Here is a 23,892-nt window from a genome sequence, read left to right on the forward strand (position 1 = left end):
TTAAAGACGGTGGGAGCAGTGAAGATGTTAAAAGCAGAATAGCCAAGGCTCAGCACGGTTAAAAAAAAAGTTCTGAAGAATAGGAAGATAAGCCTGCAAACCAAGATTAGAATACTGGAAGCTACAGTGATGATAGTGGTCAAATATGGCTCTGAAGCATGGGCGCTCCGAAATACGGATGAAGATTTACAAGATATTTTCCAGAGAAAGGACCTACGGACTGTTCTCGGTACCCGACTGACTGGCCGTATTTCGTGCAGTAGGCTGTACGAAAGATTTGGTTCAATCCCGCTTTCTAGAGTTATAATGAAAGAAAGATTGAGATGGCTAGGATGAAAGATTGCCAAAGATTGTCCTTTTCGGCCAACCGTCATGGCTGAATGAAAATCAGGTCGTCCTCGTTTAGGATGGAAGGATGTCATATATATAGATTTAAAGGAAATGGTAACTTTATGGGAGGATGTAAAGAAGAAGGCTTTGAATAGATTGGGATGGAGGAAGAGGAGCGTGCGTAGCTGTGTTGGCCACAGGCGGATCGGTGCTGAGGTGAGTTGTTAGTATTAGTAGCATAAGTCTTGTTACTATAACAACGAACTTCGGGCAGGGTCGTGCAAGGAAGAATAAGTTGTTTGCGCGCAGTCACGTTTGCAGGTAAGGGGGTTTGAAATATGTCAAGATGTTTCAAATTATAATGCTCACAGTCCGATGTTCTTATGAATAATATATCAAATGATTACACCAAGAAATACTCGGTAGATGCTAATAATTTTAAGTCGCGAAGGTGAGGCAATCCCAGACAGAAAAAGATGATCATTCGGAATATAAAAATGAGCTGGCCAATAAGATTGGCATACAGAATCATCAATTTCAGCAGGTATTGAATCTAATTCTGGGGTTTTGGGGTTTTGAATAAACGTTAAGTACACAAGAACAAGAGCTAAGAGCTCATATGGCACTTATGACGAGGTCGGAAGAGCCAAGAGCTCATATGGCATGAGCTCCAGTAAGATTCGAAGAATCAATAGATTGATTTAAAAGGAAAATCAGAGCCTTAATGCCGGTCGGAATTCAAAATAAGAGCTCTGAGACATGAGTTCCTTCTAAATATCAAATTTCATAAAGATCCGGTCACCCGTTCTTAAGTTAAAAATACCTCATTTTTTCTAATTTTTCCTAGTTAACCGTCCCCCCCCCCACTCGCCCCCAGATGGTCGAATCTGGGAAACGACTATTTCTTATTTAACCTGTCTGGTCCCTGATACGCCTGCCAAATTTCATCGACCTAGCTTATCTGGAAGTGCCTAAACTAGCAAAACCGGGACCGACAGACAGACCGGCAGAATTTGCGATCACTATATGTCACTTGGTAAATACCAAGTGCCATAAAAACAGAAGAAAAGTGCTATGAAGCGCAGTAGCCTATTATTGCGAGCTTTCAAATTTTGATAAATAAGATAAATAATCTATAGAAGAAATAAGGGCATTATCCCCGCGATATGAATGAGCAAACTTTTTCAAAACGCTGAGGACAGGCTGCTAAAAATGGCTAACAAAGATTATTATGAAATAGAGTTGAAAAAAGGATCCACATGTCCGTCACAAAAGTTTCACCGGATGTTAAAAGAACAGAACTAGCCATACGGAGCAGTGGATTTCCACTGCGATTACTAACTAAATGGGGGACCATTTTTACCAATCAAAAACAAATCTGTGAGGAACTTGCCAACAAATTTAGTTTATTTTTTTCTCTTGGACTCAATGTTGAACAAATAAGGGTTTCAATAGGAATAGGTTATTTTATTAGACAGTGAAAAATAAATACACACTATACTGGATATATCGATTACAGACATTAGATATCATCAGCAGCAGCAAAGTTTCGCTCCTGCTAATGATCACGGATGTACGTGATCAAAATATCCAGTAGCTTCTGTATATATTATTCACTGTCTAATAAAAGGAACTATCCCTATTGGAACTCTTATTTGTCCGTCACAGAAAGGCAGTGCGGTTGAAAAAATATGCACTCAAAGTGTAAGATAACTTCCAGAAAAATCACAGTATTCTTTAAGGTTATTCCCAATCATGGATTCTAAGATTCAACGCATTTTTAATGGTATGAAAGCCTCGACTACTGCCTCTTATATTTAGTCAATAGGAGCAATAAAAACGCTTTGAGAAGTGAATGCACCAACTCTTGTTTTGTTGGCCAATCAGTGGTTAATAGAGGGAGCGTTTCCGAGTTGTTTCAAATCAGCACAAGGTGTGCCGTTGCATAAAGGAAGGAATACTTGTGATCTGAATAATTATAGTCCTGATCAGATTTTACGGATGTCCAGGTTTATGAGCAAATGTTATCTGGAGAGGCTCTTCTAATACCTGGAAGTTAAGAAAATTCTTTCTCCTAAATAATCTAGGTTCCGTCAAACCCATACTACTAAGCATATTATTATATAGTTAAATCAAATTATCAATCATGGTGGCACACGATGATCATGAAGCGGCTACTATGTTCTTAGATAACGTAAAGGCGTTAAAGGCGTAACGTAACGTAAAGTACAAAATTTAGGGGATTAGAGAGTCTGGCTCTTCAGTGTTTTACGTTTTTTTCTTCTCATAAATAACATGTCAAGGCTGATAATGTCTAATTTAAATTGAAATATATTTTACTTCAAATTACCTTCCCCTCTTCCTCTCAGTTTTCCAAAGCAAGTAGGCTGGCAAACGTTTAATATGAAAAATCGTGGCTTTATTCTGGCCTACAATATTCTTGAATCGTTACGTTTGTAACTTTTTTGCAAGTTCCGTCGGACCGTTGTGCTAATTTTCTCAATTCTTGTTGTAATAAGTAAGATCAACTAAATCAATTGTTAAATAAAAGTAAAATAATTTAATAATCCTATTTTTGAAATTTAAAGAAACAGAACATGTAGATAAAAGATAAAAAAAAATGCAAGTCGCCCTTGTGGGAAAAGACATTGACGAAAGAGCCCAGAATTGTTCGGGGAAAATACTATATATAGACTATCTTTATAAACGAGCCATAATTGTATATTTATTTATGTATGTATTTTTCTCGAAATTGTCTCCATATTTTTCGGAAAAATTGGCAATCTGGAAAATTCTGGCCTAACAAAAAGATCTAGATTGGTCAGAAGTTTGAGAAAATTCGTTAAGAGCCTCAATTTTGGAAAAAAAAAATATTTGCGTGAGTAACGTCACTTTTATATCACATTTATATTTGCGTGAGTAACGTCACTATAGTACTAGCTGTTGGGGTGGCGCTTCGCGCCACCCCAACACCTAGTTGGTGGGGGCGCTATATATATATATATATATATATATATATATATATATATATATATATATATTATGTTTTTAACTACGTAAAACTTGCGAATATACAACATTCTTTGCTGTCCCATTGTCTGTGCATATAAATAGATTGTCAGGTTTACCGACTCTTGAACATGCAACATATAATGGTCCATGGGAAAACAATCCGTATTCAGATCTATTTGTGTCCCGGTGTCCCGGTCTGTATATACATTCGTTTTTTAGTTTTGTTTTTCTCCTTTATTTTTTTCCTTTTTTCTTTTTTTTTCTTTTTTAGTTTATTTAGATTTTTAGATTTTTTAGTTTTTTTATTAGTTTTTAGTTTTTTTGTAGTTTTTACCATTTTTTTAGTTTTTTTTAGTTTTTTTTTTTACTTATGTCCTGGTCGTCATTTATATATATTTATTCATATTTTTTTAGTTTTCTTTTTCTCTTTTATTTTTCAGTTTTTTCCTTTTTTTTAGTTTTTTTTCTTTTTTAGTTTTTAGTTTTTTTTAGTTTTTTACCTTTTTTTAGTTTTTTTAGTTTTTTTAGTTTTTAGCTTTTTTAGTTTTTTTATAGTTTTTATTTTTTTTGTAGTTTTTGCCTTTTTTTTATTTTTTTCAGTTTTTTTTTAGTTATTAGATTTTTACCTTTTTTTAGTTTTTTTAGTTTTTTAGCTTTTTTAGTTTTTTTTTTCTTTTTAGTTTTTTTGTAGTTTTTACCTTTTTTAGTTTTTTTTCTTCTTTTGTATTAGTGTGAAATAATTCAGACGTCATATGCGAACAAACATGACGTCACCTGATCCATCCACAGATCCACACACAGACAACTTATTTTTATATATATAGATTGCAAGGACGTTGTTCAAACTTGTCAAGTTTATGTGTAAGAATTGGAGATTTTCATGCATGGGGAAATTTATATAAATTGCTTAAATAGCAAAAAACTAGTAATTGCAAAAATATTTGCACACGTTTTTACAAGGGAATACAACAATTCAAAAACCTTAAAATCGAAAATCAAAACTTTGAAGCTTAGTAGGATTTACTGTAATAATCCAATATTACTTGGATAAAGGACTAAACTGCGTAAAAAGCAAAAAACTGGTAATTGCAAAAATGTTTGTATATATTTTAACAAGGGATTACAACAATTCAAAAACCTTAAAACAGAAAACCAAAAGTTTGGAACTTAGTAGAAATAGTAGTTAGAAAAACGTCATGACCAATTTTCTTATCTTTTAAATAAAAGCAATGTCTTTTCAAGACAAGAAAAAAAGTTGGAAATTTTTTTAAGTTCAGTTCAGAATCGCTAAAGCCATCATGTAAACTGCAAAAATATTTACGGTGCCTTAGCAATAACTTTAATCAACTCACAACGTGATTAAGCTTACAGGTTTGAACGCAACATTTATACAATGTCAGTAGGAAGGCCCAAAAAACGAAAATTTGCAATTATTACAAATGATGATTCTCTATTTTGACAAGGGATTACAACAATTCAAAAACCTTAAAGAAGAGAACCATAATTTTCAATCTTAGTACATATCGTTGTTAGAAATCGGACTAGCTCCAATAATCAAATATCTTCGAAAAGATTTTAGGATGAAAACACATTAAATTGCGCCAAGAGCAAAAGACAGGAAATTGCAAATATTTGCATATATTTTAACAAGGGGTTAGAGCAATTAAATAACCTCAAAAAAGAAATCTTTTTGAACACAACCAACTAAATAATGTCAGTCGGAAGGCCCAAAAAACGAAAATTTGCAATTATTACAAACGGTGATTCTCTATTTGGCAAGGGATTACAACAATTCATACACCTTAAAAAGAACACCAAAAACTTGAAGCTCAGTACATATTGTTGTTAGAAATCAGACTAACTTCAATGATCAAATATCTTTGAATAGATTCAGTATGAAAAGACAACAAATTGCGTAAAGACCGAAAAACTGGTAATTACAAATATATTTGTATTTTATTTTGGACTTGCTGTTATATGTATCTTTTTATAGGCATCCCTGAAAAGGTGCAGTATGAAAAGACAGCAAATTGTCTGCGGCTAGGAGACAAGTGACAATGAGAATCCATACATAGAAGGCTGTCACATGCCGAGTGCTAGGGCCCAGCAGCTGGTAATTGCAAAAAAAAATTGGTGTATATTTTAACAAGGAATTACAACAATTCAAAAACCCTCATAAAGAAAACCAAAAGTTTGAAGCTTAGTAGATATCGTTATCAAAAATCGAACTTCCATTAATAATCAAAAATCAAACAGTTCGTGGTAACGAACAGTAGTAAGGAGCGATCCGGCTTAATAGTAACCAAAACTCTAAAAAATTGGATTTTGATATCAATAGCTACATCAAAAGAATCGCATTTTAATGCTGATTTTAAATATATAAGTTTCATCAAGTTTAGTCTTACCCATCAAAAGTTACGAGCCTGAGAAAATTTGCCTTATTTAGGAAAATAGGGGGAAACACTCCCTAAAAGTCGTAGGATCTTAACGAAAATGACACCATCAGATTCACCGTATAAGAGAACCCTACTGCAGAAGTTTCAAGCTCCTATCTACAAAAATGTGGAATTTTGCATTTTTTGCCAGAAGACAAATCACGGGTGCGTGTTTATTTGTTTTTTGTTTTTTTTTGTTTTTTTTTTCTCAGGGGTCATCGTATCGACCAAGTAGTCCTAGAATGTCGCAAGAGGGCTCATTCTAACGGAAATGAAAAGTTCTAGTGCCCTTTTTAAGTGACCAAAAAATTGGAGGGCATCTAGGCCCCCTCCCACGCTCATTTTTTCCCCAAAGTCAACGGATCAAAATTTTGAGATAGCCATTTTGTTCAGCATAGCCGAAAATCATAATAACTATGTATTTGGGGATGACTTACTCCCCCACAGTTCCTGGGGGAGGGGCTGCAAGTTACAAACTTCACCCAGTGTTTACATATAATAATGGTTATTGGGAAGTGTACAGACGTTTTCAGGGGGATTTTTTTGGTTTTGGGGGTAGGGTTGAGGGAGGGGGCTATGTGGGAGGATCTTTCCTTGGAGAAATATGCCATGGGGGAAAAAATTCAATGAAAAGGGCGCAGGACGAATCTGGTCACGTTAGAAAAAAACGTCAAATTCAGAGCTTAATATACAATGCTGGGTGTTCGGAGCCTCTCTATTATGGAGTATAATTTGAAAATAACACAACTATACGAGCGATAAAACATATATACCACAACCATAACTCAACTAACGAAAGAACTGCTAAGAGATAACACAACTATAAAGCGAAAACAGGTGAAACTAACGGGAAAATAAACGAACTAAGAGGTGGAAGGGGCCCAGAGAAAAAATATAATCCTTTTTCAATTTTGAGCCTAACTTCCGCAAAGGAGTAATAATGTCAGAAGCCCCGAAATACCGAATTATTTTCTTTTCAAACAGTTCGTGGTAAAGAACTGTAGTAAGGGGCGACCCGGCTCAATAGTAAACGGAACTCTAAAAAACGGAATTTTGATGCTAAAAGATACATCAAAAGAATCGAATTTTCACGCTGATTCTAAATATATAAGTTTCAATTAATTTAGTCTTTGTCATCAAAAGTTACGAGCCTGAGAAAATGTGCCCTATTTTGGAAAAAAGGGGGAAACATCCCCTAAAAGTCATAGAATCTTAACGAAAATCACACTCGCATTCGGCATATCAGAGAACTCTATAGCAAAAATTTCAAGCTCATATCTAAAAAAATGTGGAATTTCATATTTTTTGCCAGAAGACAAATCACGGGTGCGTGTTTATTTGTTTGTTTGTTATTTTTTTTTCTTTTCCCCATGGGTCATCGTATCGACCAGGTGGTCTTAGAGTGTTGCAAGAGGGCTCATTCTTACGGAAATGAAAAGTTCTAGTGCCCTTTTTAAGTGATAAAAAAAATGGAGGGCAAATAGGCCCCCTCCCACGCTAATTTTTTTCCAAAGGTCAACAGATTAAAATTTTAAGATAGCCGTTTTGTTCCGCATAGTCGAAAACCATAATAACTATGTCTTTGGGAATGACTTGCTCCCCCACAATTCCTGGGGGAGGGGCTGCAAGTTACAAACTTTGACCAGTGTTTACATATAGTAATGGTTATTGGGAAGTGTACAGACGTTTTCATTGGGATTTTTTGGTTTGGGGGGTGGGGTTGATGGGAGAGGGCTTTGTGGGAGGATCTTTCCTTTGAGGAATATGTCATGGGGGAAGAAAAATTCAATGAAAAGGGCGCAGGATTTTCTAGCATTACTATAAAAAAAAAAACAATGAAAAAATAAACATGAAAACGTTTTTTCAAATGAAAGTAAGGAATAGCGTTGAAATTTAAAACGAACAGAGATTATTACGCATATGAGGGGTTCTAAAAATACTTTTGCATAAAGAGCGAGGTATTTAGGAGGAGATAAATTCCTCGCTCTTTATGATAAAATATTTTTAGTAATTTCAACTATTTATTCTACGGCCTTTTTGATTCAGGGGTCATTCTTAAAGAATTGGGACAAAACTTACGATTTAGTGTAAAGAGCAAGGTATTAACGAGGGTACAAACCCCCTCGTACACATAATAAAAATATAAGAATATAAAAGTTTGTTACGTAAGTTAATTCTTAAGTTACGTATATTTTTTACTAATAAAAACGTTCGTTGAAAATTAAAAGTTCTAGTAGCCTTTTTAAGTAACCGAAAAATTGGAGGGCAGCTAGGCCTCCTTCCCCACCCCTTATTTCTCAAAATCGTATGATCAAAACTAAGAGAAAGCCATTTAGCCAAAAAAAAATTAATATACTAATTTCATTTCAACAATTTATGTGCGGAGAGCCAAAATCCAACATGCATTAATTCAAAAACGTTCAGAAATTAAATAAAAAAAAAACTAGTTTTTTTAACTGAAAGTAAGGAGCGACATTAAAACTTAAAACGAACAGAAATTACTCCGTATATGAAATGGGTTGTCCCCTCCGCAGTCCCTCGCTCTTTACGCTAAAGTTTGACTCTTTGCCACAATTCTAATTTTTAAAACAATTAAAAACTTTAGCGTAACGAGCTTGGGACTGCGGAGGGGACAACCCATTTCATATACGGAGTAATTTCTGTTCGTTTTAAGTTTTAATGTCGCTCCTTACTTTAAGTTAAAAAAACTAGTTTTTTTTTTTTATTTAATCTGTGAAAAGACTCAGTAGGAAAAGACAGCAAATTGTATCAAATTGTCTGAGGTTAGAAGACAAGCGACAGTGAGAATCTGTATATAGAAAAAGCCTGCCGCGTGCCGGGTCCGGTACTATGTAACCAAAACATAACAAAGATTTTCTTCGTTTAGGACTCTGTTCAGGAATATTCGCCTAATCGTAACTATTCTAGTTTGCCCCTCGCCTCGCTATCTCGGGTCTGCGAAATCAGCAAGTTAAGAGCTCCGAATATGGTCAGTCGAGAGAGTGTAGTTAGTTAGCACGATACGTAGTAGTTTCGTTTATAGTAGTTAGTTTAATTATAGTTATAGTTATACGTATAGTTAGTTTCGATACCCATCGATTCAAAGCAAAAAAGCTTCTGGAAAAGAGATTTCGCAGCTAAGGTTGGGCAAATTGGATCGCCCTTAAAAAGACCGTGGGCACATAAGAATCGCAACACTGTTTGGCAAGTATTTTTTGTCAATTCTTTTTAAAATGCGTCAAAAAAGAAGTTTGATAAGAAAAATAATAAACCTCACAAAGCTCCCAAGCAACAAGCTTCAGAAAGTCATCACCACGAATACTTCTCGACATCGCAATACCAGTCAGAGTAGCAAGAAATGAAAATATTTCTGCTTCGTTTAATGAGGATAGATAGTCTTCGAATTTGCTCCAAAAATAGGGATTTCCAAGGAAGACTGATTCATCTAAAATAAATTAAAAGATTTAGTCTCATTTGATACATCTATGCCATAGAATATGAGGATCCAAAAGAAACAGATTATTTTAAATGAACCAGAATGAAGTTTCTGCTCAGCAGAATGAGCAGAAGAATATTTACACAGCTTTCTAGCTATTCCATCTAGCCCAGAATCGACGCAAAAACAAGTGGTATCAAGTGTAGTATCAAGACGCTATTTCATTTCGAGACAGCTACCGGGATACAGCTATCCAATAAAGTACACTGATCTTACAGTTTCTTCGGATTTCATCCTTCGTGTTCGCCCGTTACAGGCTCTATCATCTTATAGTCCGTGCGCACGCTACTCCTCCCCCCCCACTTAAAACAAACTATACAAAGCTTCATTCTATATCCCCTCCTAGAAAGTTTCAATTTTTTTAAGTACCTCCTTACGACCTCTGCCAAATTCGGGACGACTTGCTATTCGTTTGGTCCCAGGTGGGTGGTCATCTGTCATCCTTCAAGCGCAAAACGTGACCATTTGAGCCCAAGAGAGCGGAAACAAACCACATTTTTCACGTAGCTAATTGTCTTATATGGAGTCAGTAAAACAATTACTTAAGGTTGTCCTTTCATAATTTCTCCGAAAAACGTTTAAGAAATCTTCCTCGGCCTTTCGAAGCGCCAACGTCAGAGTCATACTTGACCACTGTCATTACCGTGGCTTCCAATATTCCAGTCTAAGTTCGCAGACTTGTCTTCTACCCTTCCAGGCTTTTTTCAGCTGTGAAACAACCTGTACCTTGGCTATTCTCCTTTTCACATCTGCACTGTATCGGCCGTTTTTACTAATAATATTATCAAGGTAAGTGAAGCTATCCCCTTGATTGATTTCCGTGACCTAACACCACCTTTCCATCCTCATTCATTCCTAGCATAAGCGACTTAGTCTTCTTAATATTAATTTTTTAAAGTAGTTTTGCCGCCAAACTCTCAAAACATCCAGAAATTCATTCATTTTGCTAGTTTATTTTCTGTCTAGGACGCTCACATCGCATGCGTAATCAAAGTCTTGGAAAGTTTTACCTTCTCATTTAATTTCCTTTTTCTCCCATTGCCTTTGCTGTCTTTCTTAGGACTTCCTTTCCCTTCATATAATATAAACCGGAAAAGGACATATCCTAGCCTAACACTTGATTCTACACCAAACCAACTACTAATGTAACTTCCTAACTCATACGTACAATACAAGGACAGGACCTTCACTAGAGTCTTTCTATCAGCTTAATCAAATGCCTGGTTATATCAAACAAAACTGAGGACTAAAGGGGTGTCAATTCATTGATCTCCCTATTTATTAGTCAACTCGTGGAAATTTGGTCACGCATCCTCTCCAGTCCTAAAATTCCACTCTTCTTCTTTTAGAATTTTATCTACAGTATTTCTTAGTCTAATAAGCATCATCATGCCAAGCAATTTGCTTCCACACAGACATTAAGCAAATTCCTCTGTAATTATCCCACTCACTCTTATCGCCTTTCTTACAAAAGGGTATAATTAAAGATTTCATAAAATTACTAGGTGCTTCCCCTTTTCAAAAACCGTCCCCAATTTCAAAACCACCATATTCAAAATCTCATTTACCACACAAACAGCAAATGAGGCCCAGTTGCTGTTTATTACTTTAGTAATGTCTCTAACTCATCCTCGTGAAATAATGTTTCTTTCACTTTTCAATTTTGTCATTCTTTTCTATATCATTTTCTACACCTTTATCACCATTTAAAATATTTTCGAAATGTTCTGCCCATCTCTCTATAACACTTTCCTAATATGGTAACTAACTGACAAGACTAAATTCGCGATGAACCTTCGAATACCAGATTCACGGTTCTTGCCCTCGTGGTCGTCACCCAAAGAGGTGGAAGGCTATCTATGCGCCTCACTCCTTATTGAACCCTCTTTGCCCAGCAGAAGACTGCAAGGCATATAGAAGGCACCTCCAAACCTCTACGAAGTCAGAGGCCCCAAGACAACATTCAAGGACGGACAAGACTAAGTGAAGTGATTCAATTAAGGTGCCGTTCCTATCTTTAACTAGGACAAGCCCCGCAGACTGATTAGTTCCTATTGATTTCTTAACATACAAATACAATATCTTTCTGTTATGCCATCTGGCTGCATTTTCAAAATCTTTGGAAATATCATCCATGGCCTCCATCTAAAAAGTCCTTAACTCATACTTTGATGACTTTTCTACATGCCTTACTTTCTTCTAATTTTCGTATAATCTATCGCTTGAAAACTTCTTGTACGGCCCCATTCTCTCTTCTACCAAACTCAAAGCATTTTTGCTAGTATTGCTAGCAGCGTTTTTAAGTTTCCTCCGTAAGATATCTTCTGCTACCTCGCAAATCATTTTCCTAAAATTATTCCACCCGTCTTCTACACTGTCAAATTTTAAACTCTCCAATTCCATGTCAAACTGTTTTTAGAAAATTTCTTATCCTGGAGTCTATCAGCGTCATAACTACCCGGAAGGTAGTACCATTCTTAAATTTTAGGTTTAAATTGAAGCAGATAACCAAGTTAAATTGAAAACGAATAGAATTTGCCATTAATAACCATGATGCTTAGAATTATTTTAGCTTAGTTTTTTTAGAGTTCTAAACTGGTGGGATTTTTTCAGAGACCTTGTCCAAAAATTGGGGCCCCAATGAAAAATCTAAGCAGGGTGTGCGTTTAAAAAAGGTCTCTTGTCAATGTTTCTTGACCTTGAAGTATTACTTCCTACTTAAAATGTCGATGTTGCTGGTTTTTCTTGCTCCTTGTTTTGTTCTGTATTTTTTTTAAATATTGACATGCTCATGTTAGCTCCAGCTAACATGTATTTGTTTTTGTTTTAAAATTTGTTTTAAATTTGCGTATTTGTTTTAAAATAATTTCACGACCATCATTATTTCATTTCAACATATTTGCAAACATTACCTCGAACAATATGACAAATATCATGAAGATCTGCATAAAGTCTCCAAATGCAGTCATAAGACAAACAGCAAAAAGACAGTGTTGCCATAATCTGCCATGCCCCTTTGCAGCCACTCTCTTTCATAGCAGAGCAAAATGCCAAGAATAACGTGTCAAATTCTTCCTGAAACGGAAAAGAAAATGATAAACTAGCAAAATTGTTCTTTCCACTGGAGTAGTTCATATAGATCAGGCTAGCTTAAAGTTGGCATAGACAGTTTGTATTGTATTTACTTGAGAACAACCGACATGGTAGTAGAAGTAGATGCTTTCAGACTCACTGGCTAAAGAAAAAAGAATAAGAAACCATTTTCGGAGGGGAAAAATCTGCTTAAAGATTCCCGGTAAATTCACTACCTTTCATTTTTTTTCACTCCCGATTTTTTCATTTAAGCAGGACATTACATTTTATTTGTGCATAAAACAAAAAATAATAATAACACAATATTCTTGTTCTCGTTTGGATACGATTTATATCTACACATGTTGCACACAATACAAATGTTAGGTTTCTATAGATAGATGGGTAGTTTATTTTAGCCCAGCAAAAAGCAAAAAAATGGTGGAGAAAAAAGAAAAGAAGAGAACAAAAACAATACTTCAACAATAAACGATTAAATTACGTTCACTATATACATGCATAGCTCAAGTATTACTTGCAGCGACAGGAAGTCATGAAAGTGCTCAGGGACAACTTTTCTAGCATTAATTCTTGCTCTGCTATAACTTTGTAGGGATCAGGAATTTGATATCTATTCAAAAGAGATTAATTTTGTCGAAGAGTGGTATACTTATCAAAAACGTAGAATTACCGGCTTAAAGCAGACTTAAATTTTAGTCTCTCTGTTTCTGTGAAACATTACCATAGGGGAGGGAAGGTAAACGACTCATGACAATGCCACTACCCCATACAGCCTCGCAAAATTTACCGATTGTGAGAATATGTAGTAGAGCTAATTTAGCATAGCTCATTCACAGTATAGACACAAGGGGCACAAGGCAAAGAGTAAAGCTATTTGTAAGACCACTGCGTATTTTAAGACTATCCTCAAGATGTCACACTCAACATGCCATATTTCATTATATGTTTGACATATATATGTATGCCATGTGTTTGACATATATATTTATGCCATATGTTTGACATATGGCATGTCAAACATGCCATATTTCAAGTATTAGGGAGTGGGACATTTTCTGAACAACAAAAAAACAAAATTAAATTGTTGCCCTCGCAACACTTCTATCGGCGATTCCGACTAAAAGTTGCTCCAACACTTCACTTTGCCCTAGCAACTTAAATCCATTTATGTTACTGCATAAAGAAAAACCGTTTTTAGACTGAAGTCAAGAGCGTTTCCAACACCATTATATATTTAATAATACCAAAGCTGCTAATTTATGGCTACTCCTTCGATATGATCACCCCTGAAAAAAAACACACGAGTGCCTACCCTTCTTTTGAAAAATGAAAAATTTCACAATTTGTAGACAGTGGTTTTTGAGTTTTCATCCGTTTTGAATTTCACTGTATAACTTCTATCAAGAGTTTACCAATTTCAGAGCATGTTTAACCTGGTTCTAAGCCTTTAACCCCCCGGTGCTTATACCCCTGGAAAATACCCGTCGCAGAAAATACCTCACGGCCAACACCCCCCCCCCCCGTGGAAAATAAGGCATACAATATCTGGGTTATATATTTGCAGGTAAAGGGGGAGGGGTAACGTATTTGGACAGTTTGAAGTCAGAAAACAATTCTTACTTCATAATACGCAGATTAATTATACCTAAGACATTTGGTATGTAGACTATACTTTACCCCCCCCCCCCAATATGCAAAAATATAGCCCAAATTGTCTCAAAACTAACGCAGAAACTAACGAAGAAATCGGTTTGTTCTCGAGTTTTACACAGCGTAAACTTGAGTGAGTGGCGTATAATACACAAGTACCAAAATTCCTTCCCTCTACAAAAAAAAACTCAAATAAAATTCTCAAATTTGGAAAGCCTTTATTTTATAAAGGGGGGATTTTCCGAGAGGGTGGGGGTATTTTCTGCGGGGGCTATTTTCCACGGGGGGTATTTTCCTCAAGGGGAGTATTTTCCTCGGGTGGGGGGGGATATTTTCCGCAGAGGAGGAGGCATTTTAGGGGTTATTTTCATCAGGGAAATTTTATGGGGGGATTTTCCGGGGGAAATTTTCCATTGGGGTAAACGCCGGCGGGGGGGAAACGCCGGCCACCATTTAACCTGCATTTTAAAACTATTCAAATTTTCTCCTGGTGTCCCCACTACCTCTCCCCTTTTGTTACTATAAGCATACGAATAAAATCTTTTATCTTATAGGCAACAGAGCAAACATGTCTCTTTTAAAAAACAAATACAGACCACAACAAATATAAATCCCCCTTTCCCACTTTTCCCCTTATTTGCAAGTTTGCAAGCATACAGGATGTAATCCTTTACCAAACGCAAAAGAAATATTTCTGCAAAAAGAGGTGAAATATTGTCCCAAAGCTCCTCAACTATAGGCTTAATCCAAAAATGTCCTGGGAATTAAGGGAGATCAGAGATTAATTTCGATCCCCAAGCCTCAGCCTCCTTCTATACTTAACTGAAGGCTCATAGAAAGTAAGAACATTTGGGCGTAAAAACGATTTTTTAAGCCTCCTGGCACGGCCTCCTCAGCTTACACATATATCCATGCATAATAGCTGATGTACAGTTCCCCTCAACGTACACAAACCTTCTAATAAATTCCCTCAGATAAATGAATCAGGTCAATAAGGACGCCATGGTCAAAATGCTACGCAAATCAGCAACAACAACAACAGTTACATGAAACTTTCAAATAATTGCATAAATTAACTGTTAATTTTGTATGGACTACATGCACATTAAGGAAGAAATGCGCCACTGTAAAATATTTCTGCCTCTGAGACTGGGAGGCTCAATATTTAATTTTTTTGATTATTTCAAATGGATTGGCTATCTCAGAATATTTACTCGATAGCATTTGGTCCTCCTTAGGAAAAATAATTGGTTTGCGCCACAGTCACAAAAATGCCACTTCGCAGTGGCGCAATCTTTTTAGCAACTTAAAAAAGGCATAAGAATTTTTCAATTTATCTTCAAATGGGCCGTCGCCGAGAATTCTAGTACGTATTGGTCTGAAACCAACATGTTGGTTTGAAACCATATAATACACCTGGGAAAGGAAACAACAAACAGACAAAGAAATAAGCACGCATTTGCTTATGTATTATTATGCTTATATATTGCTTATGTATATCATTAACCTTCTCAGACAAAATAAATAAAAAGTTCTACATTTCTACACATAGAGCCTTGAAACATCTGCAGTATTAGTGGCTTTGTGGTGAGTAACTTTAAACGTAATTGAGTTTATATATATTAAAATCATCAGAAAAATCCAATTTTTTATGCGTATATTGTTATCAAAAATACTTTTTTTAGAATTTCGTTACTATTATCGTGAAATTAGAACTAATTATTGGAAGTTATTCATTTTAAAATTCGAATTACTTTACAATAAGATTTGTACATTTTGTGTTCCAAAAAATCATAAACAGAAGGTACAAAGACACCTGGCTGAAAGCTTTGTCCTATTTAATTTCAATCATGGGAAAGCAAGCCCTTGAAAAAATCAATTCAATTTTCTAAATGTTAAGCTGAAAGTAACTTTCCTTTTTTGTAAAATCAAAGGTACAATAGATTTTTTCAAGAGGAGCTGTATGCTATGGAAATACCTACACAAGGGAAGGAGGAAAATTACCGCTACACTTCCCAGGAATTTAGTCAATGCACCTAAAAATTAACCACGGGAAGTTGTTTTTAACCCTATCCCCCAGGGTCAAATGTGTCCGCATTTATGGCCATGGAGATTACTAAAATGTGCTAGATTACTAATTACTAAATACCTGCAGCTGCGCTGAAAACAGAGTGGAAGACGCCTGACTTGTAGATAGAAACTCTTGCCAAAAGTCTGTCAAAGACTGTAGAACCACTTTAAGTATTCTTAAGACTTTTTTGGAGAAGTGTCTATACCTTTCTGAACAATACATTGACAACCCACTCTTAAAAACTTTAAGAAGGGATCCTGTCCTTTTGAAAATTTCTCCGACTTTATCCACACCGAGTTGTGATTCCTTACGACAAAACAAAAAATAAGTCATGCTATGAACATCAACTTGATCTGTAAATAAAGACAGATCATTTGCAGATATTGTGAACACAATTTTAGAGTCATTTTCTTCCTCTTCACCTTCAGAATCAAGAAATGTCCAATTATCTTCTTTACTAGCTTCCAGTGTTTTTCTTAGCTCGTCTAAAAACAGGTCTCTATGAGCGATTGGCGAATACAGAGTAGCAAGGAAAAGAATATTTTCTTCAAAAGACAAATCATCTTGGATTTTTGGGATCTGTAAGAAGTTTGATGCCCACTTGGCAATACCTGGTGGGCATCTTAGTAGATGATTTAAAATAAATATATAATGTCGATGACCATCTGCTTCAATTAAAATTGAAATGAGTTGCGATAGCCAATGGCGTAGTGTCCCAAAAAAATGTTCATCACTAATCAAATGCCGAAGAAAAGAGAAAATAACACTTATGCACAGTTTTAACTCCTCAACCGCACCAGGAATCTCACCAATGCCTCCAATAACACTGTTGAAATAGTGTTCAATTTTAACCCTTAATAATTCACACGCATTTTGCTGCAATGATATTTTCTCCTTGACTATTTCTTGCGCTTTTATAAGCATAGATTTCAATTCTTTTTCTTTGGCCAAGTCATACTCTGCTAAAGGATACTCAAGTGTACTTCGTACAATATTTCCGTCAAGGCACGCCCCTTCTTCTACGACATTGATTTTTTTAACCAGCCAAATTGATTGTCGCAAATTTTCAATGTTGCTTTGCACAATACTATACTCTCTTAACGTCGCTGTCAGAATAGTTCGACTTTGTCTGTACTTTTGTATTAATTTAAACAGCTCATGTATCTCTATATTTGACTGACTATAAACAAATTGTGTCACTATATCATCAACTTGTTGAAACAGAGTCAGGTGAGGACTATGCTTCTCTTTTAAAGATTGTGATCGTTTATTCCACTCTGATAAAACTGTTATACCTTCCGATATTAGTACTTGGAATAAATCTGATTTTTCTAAGCAGGGTTGCAGTGGTACTGAAAACCTAGGACTCTGGCTAAATTCCGAAAATCCTTCATCTAAAACTGGAGCAGAAGCTACCATAATTTCTCCCTTTGAATGTACATCACAAACATGTCCAGGATCGTTGTTTATATCTGAGCTGCAACAGGAGATGCTTTCTTGAAGAATATCAAGTTCAGTTTTTAAACTTTTGGACCCAGAAGAAACTTCTAATGGTTCTTGAAAATCTTCAAATCTAGGGGGATCTGGTATGCAATCATCAATGAAAATTGTATGTTTTTCAGGCGAGCTCACCTAAAATAAATAAAAAAAGAATTGAGAAAATCTATGCACTCCAAAAAAAGCGTGGAAACGATTACCAATTTTCAAAATATCATATTTATAGCCCCAAATAATACAATCTATCATTTCTTCAAAAAGAAATTTCAGTAGAAAAATTAGGCACGTTGTGTTTGAAAAAACAGAATCACAGGAAATTCAAATATGTACGAACTAAGGTATAAATTTAGCCTGCTACCCATTAACACAAAAACGCCCTGTTTCGGTGAAATAGCAAGCTAAGTCCTGAGCAGTGTAGTAAACAAAACTTTAAAAATGCATTAAATATAAATACCGGTGAAAAACATACTTAAATGACAGCAATAAACACTTGCTGAAGAAACTGCTTAATCTTTAATTACTTAGAGAAGAAAAGCAGATTAGGGTTTAAAATTAGCAACCGCTTTATATCAGTTATTATCTTTTTCATTTGAGGGTACTCTGAACAAAGCAAGTCAACACATGTTTGCCAATGAAAATTAAGGACTAGAATTAAACTAATTAATAACATTAATGGTTGTTTCAAATTCACTTCCAGTAAGAACAGTACCGTAAATATCTCATTAATTCGATAGGCTTCTATTTGCGGCTAAGATTTTCTCCCTTCCTATAAAAAAAAAATGTCCAGGGACAGTGAAGCACTGTCGTGATTGAAAAAAATTCTTTCCCCATGATACACGGCTCAAGGCTATTCGACTCTTTGTTTCTGTTATTCAACAAATTCAACAATGGTGTTTTAACACATATATTACTGTCATTGACTTTCACGCCAACTCCAGCAAAAGAGCCCTGGAACTCTCTCAACTACTGCAATTCACTGACATCAGATCGAGTATTCACGGTCGAGTATTCCCCGCAGCACTGAAGGCCCTGCTTCCGTCCCTATTCGTCGTGTAGAAATTCGACAGCGTGATCCTTAATGGGTGGAGGGGGGATCGACGGATCTTACCTAACTAAGGATCTACTATACTTAGGGAACCTTAGTATACCTAAGGGGGTTTATCGAGGGAACCACAAAATTAAGGTCCCTGCGGTTAATTCTATTCCCAGGGAACTTTTAAGATTCATGGGAACATCGCATTTTATGAACGCAAGTTCCGACAAGCGATTCTTAAAGACTGATGACAATATTTTCGAAAATTGGGTGAAACAGCATCTTTTCACAGACAGTTCCTGAATACTTGCCGCTGAAACCTTTGTTTGACAAAATAATCATTTACGAATGCACAGCTCCAATACCCGAATACGATATGAGTATCTTGACCAAGACATCATCCGGACTGACGCCCTTGATGAGAAAAGGGACTCATTACAAAGATAGATCCTTTGTATGGCTCTGGCAGCAAGGGTGTTGGATTCATCCTGAAACCTAATCTATCTGACTACAATGAAACAATATTGGAACGTATTCCAAGTACCCAACCAGATTTCAAACTTACCATCGTATCAATCTAAGATCTAAAAAGAAAAACACCCGAGGAAGTCAATATTAATTTTTATGCTTTGTTGCAACTCTTCATAGAAAGAATACCCAGAAAAGATGTTCTTTTGGTAGGAAGCACCTTCAATGCAACAATTGTCTGAAGATGCACAATTCTAAGGTTTCTACGGGGACGCATGGGTATAGCAGTGGATGCCCTAGTAGAGTAGCGCATTTGAGTTCTACACGCAGAGTAAGCTTGCTTACAGCACAATTTGGCAGCAAGGGTATTGGATTTATCCTGAAACTTAATCTATCTGACTACTATAAACCAATATTGGGACGTATTCCAAGTGCCCGGCCAGATTTCAAACTTACCGTCGTATCAATCTAAGATCTAAAAAGAGAAACACGCGAGGAAGTTCAAAGATAATTTTCACGCTTTGTTGCAATTCTTCATAGAAAGAATACCCAGAAAAGATATTCTTTTGGTAGAAAGCCCCTTCAATGCGACAATTGTCTGAAGATGTACAATTCTAAGGTTTCTAAAGGGACGCATGTGTATGGCAATGGATGCCCTAGTAGAGAAGCGCATTTGAGTTCTACAGGCAGAGTAAGCTTACTTACAGCACAACCTTTGAGTCATTAATTAGCAAAAAACCTTTCATTGGATGAATTAAAGCTCAGCTAGACTTCCTCCTGATTTTGAGACAGTGGAGAAAAATGGTATCTGACTTTTTTTAGGTGCAGATAGCGCACCAAGCTCCACGTCAAGGCTCATGCTGAGTCACTGACATATCCCCGAATTGGGTCTCAAATGTTTTATGTAATGATTCTGCAACGTCGTTTACCTTCGCCCAAACAAACTGTTTGCTGACTTGGCAGACCTTGACAATGATGGACCACCATGCCAGATGGGTGAGTGTTGTTAGTCTCGCTTTAAAAAAAATTGCTTGTTCTACAGCAAAAGCAATTTTGAATGCCTCAAATCATAAGCCCAAAAATGGATCCCTCCAGAGACCATCATCCCCAACAACAAAACAACCTACGATGGACATGAAATCGCCAGTTCATAGGGAACTTCACCGTATCATATGTTGGCGAAAATGAAAAAGCAAAAGTTATGGGACGACGTAGCGACCAAAATTGAAATGACCACAGTGAAAAAGGATTTTCAGAAGCAGTATCAGCTACTTGGCAAAGCCACAAGGAAAAAACTCCCCGCACTGAAAGACTCAGGAAGTGATTGCCAATGAGGCATCAAGGACTGAACATTGGCAGACCCCGTTTCCAAAGGTCTGCTAGGCCATCAGCCCCTCCCCCAAAGTCCGTGATAAATCTCCTTCAGACTACTTTCCACCATCTAACAACCCAGCCATTTGGAAGCCTATTAGGAAGCGAACACGACTTCCCCAATGATCGGTGTGAAGTTCAAACAGAAAAACACGAATTTTAGGAAAAAAGAATGTACACTGGACTGGAGGCGGTCTACCTTCATCTCGATTTTTCAAAAGGAGATAAGGTAGGATGCACAAATTACAGAGGAACTTCCTTCATTGATATAACTCCAAAAATCCCCACCGCTATGCTGGTCAATAGATTCCTCTATGCCTATAACAGTAGGACAAGACATAAACAGGAAAGATTTAGATCGAAGATTGGTTACTCTGATATTCAGATGAAGACAAATTCTGAAGCACACTAATATACCAAAAATCTCCACCACTATGCCGGTCAATAGTTTCCTCTATGCCTGTGAGAGTACGACAAGACCTAAACAGGAAGGACTTAGATCGAAGATGGGTGGCTCTGATCAGATATTCCGCTGATGACAAATTCTGAAGCACCTTGATATGCCAAAAATATCCACAGCTATGCTGGTCAATAGATTCATCTATGTCTGTGACAGTAGAACAAGACCTAGCAAGAAAGGCTTCAAATCGAAGACGGGTTGCTCTGATCAGGTATTCAGCTGAAGATAAATTCTGAAGCACAAATGTAAAGGCCATTGACATGCCATCAAAGCACTCACTGACTTTATTAGTTCTTATGACTTGGTGATGCAAGGTGCAATACTGAACGCAAAGAAAAAGGATAGAGTACCAGACAAGTCGTCCTCAATTTACAATATTTAGCTCAGTCTTGCTTCCTATCATTGTTTCACTTTGTAACAGATGGATACTCACTGTAATTGTCAGAATAAAAATATGAAAAGCCTTTTGCTGTCAGAAGACGATTTAAATTCTGCCAACAGTACTGAATTACTTGCCAAGTCGATCCAGGAGGAACAGCCTAGGCATGCCTGGTGACCTATCCATTTGAGAAAAATTCGTCGATATCCATATTAGTCTACATGATTTTGAATCAGCTCCCGTCACCGAGGAGGCAAGGCAGCGGTCAAAGATGGGCCAGGTTATCTACCGTCAACTCAGACTCGGATCCATATTTGAATACTTTTATTACACAATGTAGTCTTGATTCAGTACAAAAGGAGCAAAATCGTCAGTCTGTAAAAAACGTACCAACTGCAAGCTTTTGGATAGCTCAAAGAAAATAGAGGTCAAGTCCTAACTCGGTGCAGAAACGAGAATAGTCCAACCAGTGAAATTTCAGTGACGCAATGTCAAAGCAAGCTCAGTCGTAACCCAGGCAAAAATGACTGAAGTTTAAGCTTCAGCCTAACTTAGTACAAGAGCAAGGCCAAGTCCTAGCCCAAACTCAGTCCAAACACGAGCTGGAATCGAGCTGAGCCATGACTTGTTGTAAAAATGCGCTAATTCCAAGCTACAAACTGACTCTGACTGTAAAAACGAGTCAAATCATAACTCGGTGAAAAGTCCTTATTTGGTGCAAAAACAAGCTTAGTCGAAACTGCCAGCTATTGGTGAATATATGTAAAAGCAAAATAGGTATGATGCAAAATTGAGCTAAGGCTGGATTCAGTGTAGAATTAAATTAAGTTCTTATTTGGTGCAAAAAAAGCTAAGCCGGCATTTAATGAAAAAATCAAAATAAGTCATGGTACGAAAATGAGCTAGATGTCCTGGGTCAATCGCAAAAACGACGCAAATCGAAACTAAGGAATAAAGAAGTGCAGAAACAACCTAGGTCCACGCTCGGTGCTAAAACAAGTTTCTTCCTTACCCGGTATAAAACCAAACTAGTCAAGCTACAGATTCGCGGCAGGCGCAAACTAAATATTGATTTGGTGCAAAAACGAGCGAAGTCAAATCTGCGGAATTTTGATGACTATGTAAAAAGCGAGCAAGATCTAACTTAGCTCAAGCACAAACTAAATTGTTTTTAAAAATGAAACATGTCCAACCAAAGGAACAAATCGGTACAAAGACGAGCTAATTTCAGCCTTGTGCACCATGAGCATAGTCCTGGCTCGGTGGGAAAATGAAATGAGTCCAAGTTATTTAATTTCGGTGACATGGCATAAAAATGTACCAAGTGCTATTTCAGAGCAATCACAATCTAAATCCTGATTGCTGTGAAAACATGCCCGGTCAAAGCTGCGGACTGACTCGCTACCCAAGCGACCTAAGTCCTGACCTTGCGCAAACAACATCCATGTCCTAAATCAGGGTAAAAACGCTAATTCTTTACGCGACATAAAAAGAAGATAAGTCCTAGTTCGATACAAAATCAAGCAACGTTCCAGCTGCAGACTGAGCCTGTCCAATAACAACCTAAGTTTTGAAAGTGCAAAATCAAGCTTGCCCTATAGTGATGTGAAACCTAGCTTGGTCCATTCTTGACACAAAAAACAAGCAAAGTCTAAATAATGGAATTTCAAGGATGCAACACAAAAACACAATCTAAGCCTTGACTCAGCGTAAAAATGAGCTAGCCTTGATTCAATATAACAAGAAGCCAAGCCCTGAATCGATGCAAAATTATCACAACTCTGTATTGGCGTAAAATAATCTAAATTCAAGCTGCACAATGTTGGTATCATGGAGCAAAACAAGTTAAGACCTGAGTCAGGACAAAAACAGGCTAAGTCCAAGCTAGGGACCTCCAATCTCTAGATGGCAAGAAATCCTTGTTGCATTTCGTTTGAGCCAAAATTATGTGAAGATTTTCAATATATATGAAAAGAGAGGGAACATACGCCAATGACAACCCTGAACCCTTTGCCATACCGCACCTTTAATTACTTTCAAAAACATTTTTCAAAAGAATTTTTTTAGACAAAAGTATAGAGTGATACTCATTTTGGACAAAAGTAGAGAGGGCTAGAGTCTCATTTGTGCTCTCTTGCAAACAATATGCATTTCAAACAGTCGGTTTCTTTTTTGTCATAACACAAAAGAACTTGTCGAAACAAATTCATGTTTTAACGAAAAAAAATGTTGAATAATACATTTGTGAATTTCAATTTAGGTAAGTATTTTAAAGGGGTATTTGCTTTTCTTTTTATTCCATTCTTTTCAGAAGTATGAAAAATTGATGCCTAGATAAGAACTTTGAAATACTAATTGGCAAGTTTCAAAGAAATCTGTTTAGCTTGCTGAAGCAATATTTGAATTGGCGAATTCCAGTTGACAGATATCGGACAACAGAAAAACTGAGAGGATACTTAACTCGACACTGCAACAACAGGTCAAACAGACAGGGTGTTTAGCTTTTGACCTGTTCTTTCTGACATACGCTGAAAAATTAAAGTGATTGGCTTACAAAACATCACAAAGAAAAACCAATGGAATAAAAGCATACATTT

General features: G+C 36.5%; 1 protein-coding gene across 6 annotated transcripts in view; it reads right to left on the reverse strand.

The window, feature by feature from the left end:
• Nucleotides 1-23,892, reverse strand: part of LOC136042080 (ectopic P granules protein 5 homolog) — a 152,052-nt gene that overhangs the window by 120,347 nt on the left and 7,813 nt on the right. For all 6 annotated transcript variants that reach the window (XR_010621161.1, XM_065726975.1, XM_065726973.1 and 3 more), the window contains exons 4-6: nucleotides 16,166-17,719; nucleotides 12,186-12,348; nucleotides 9,050-9,222 (exon numbers count right to left, since the gene is read on the reverse strand). Coding sequence is in view for 5 of the 6 variants with exons in the window: in XM_065726975.1 (XP_065583047.1) it covers nucleotides 9,050-9,222; nucleotides 12,186-12,348; nucleotides 16,166-17,719 (1,890 nt within the window). In the remaining variant the exon portion in view is untranslated. The remainder of the gene's footprint in view (nucleotides 1-9,049; nucleotides 9,223-12,185; nucleotides 12,349-16,165; nucleotides 17,720-23,892) is intronic.

Source organism: Artemia franciscana, unplaced genomic scaffold (genome assembly GCF_032884065.1).
Source record: "Artemia franciscana unplaced genomic scaffold, ASM3288406v1 PGA_scaffold_62, whole genome shotgun sequence".
NCBI lineage: Eukaryota > Metazoa > Arthropoda > Branchiopoda > Anostraca > Artemiidae > Artemia > Artemia franciscana.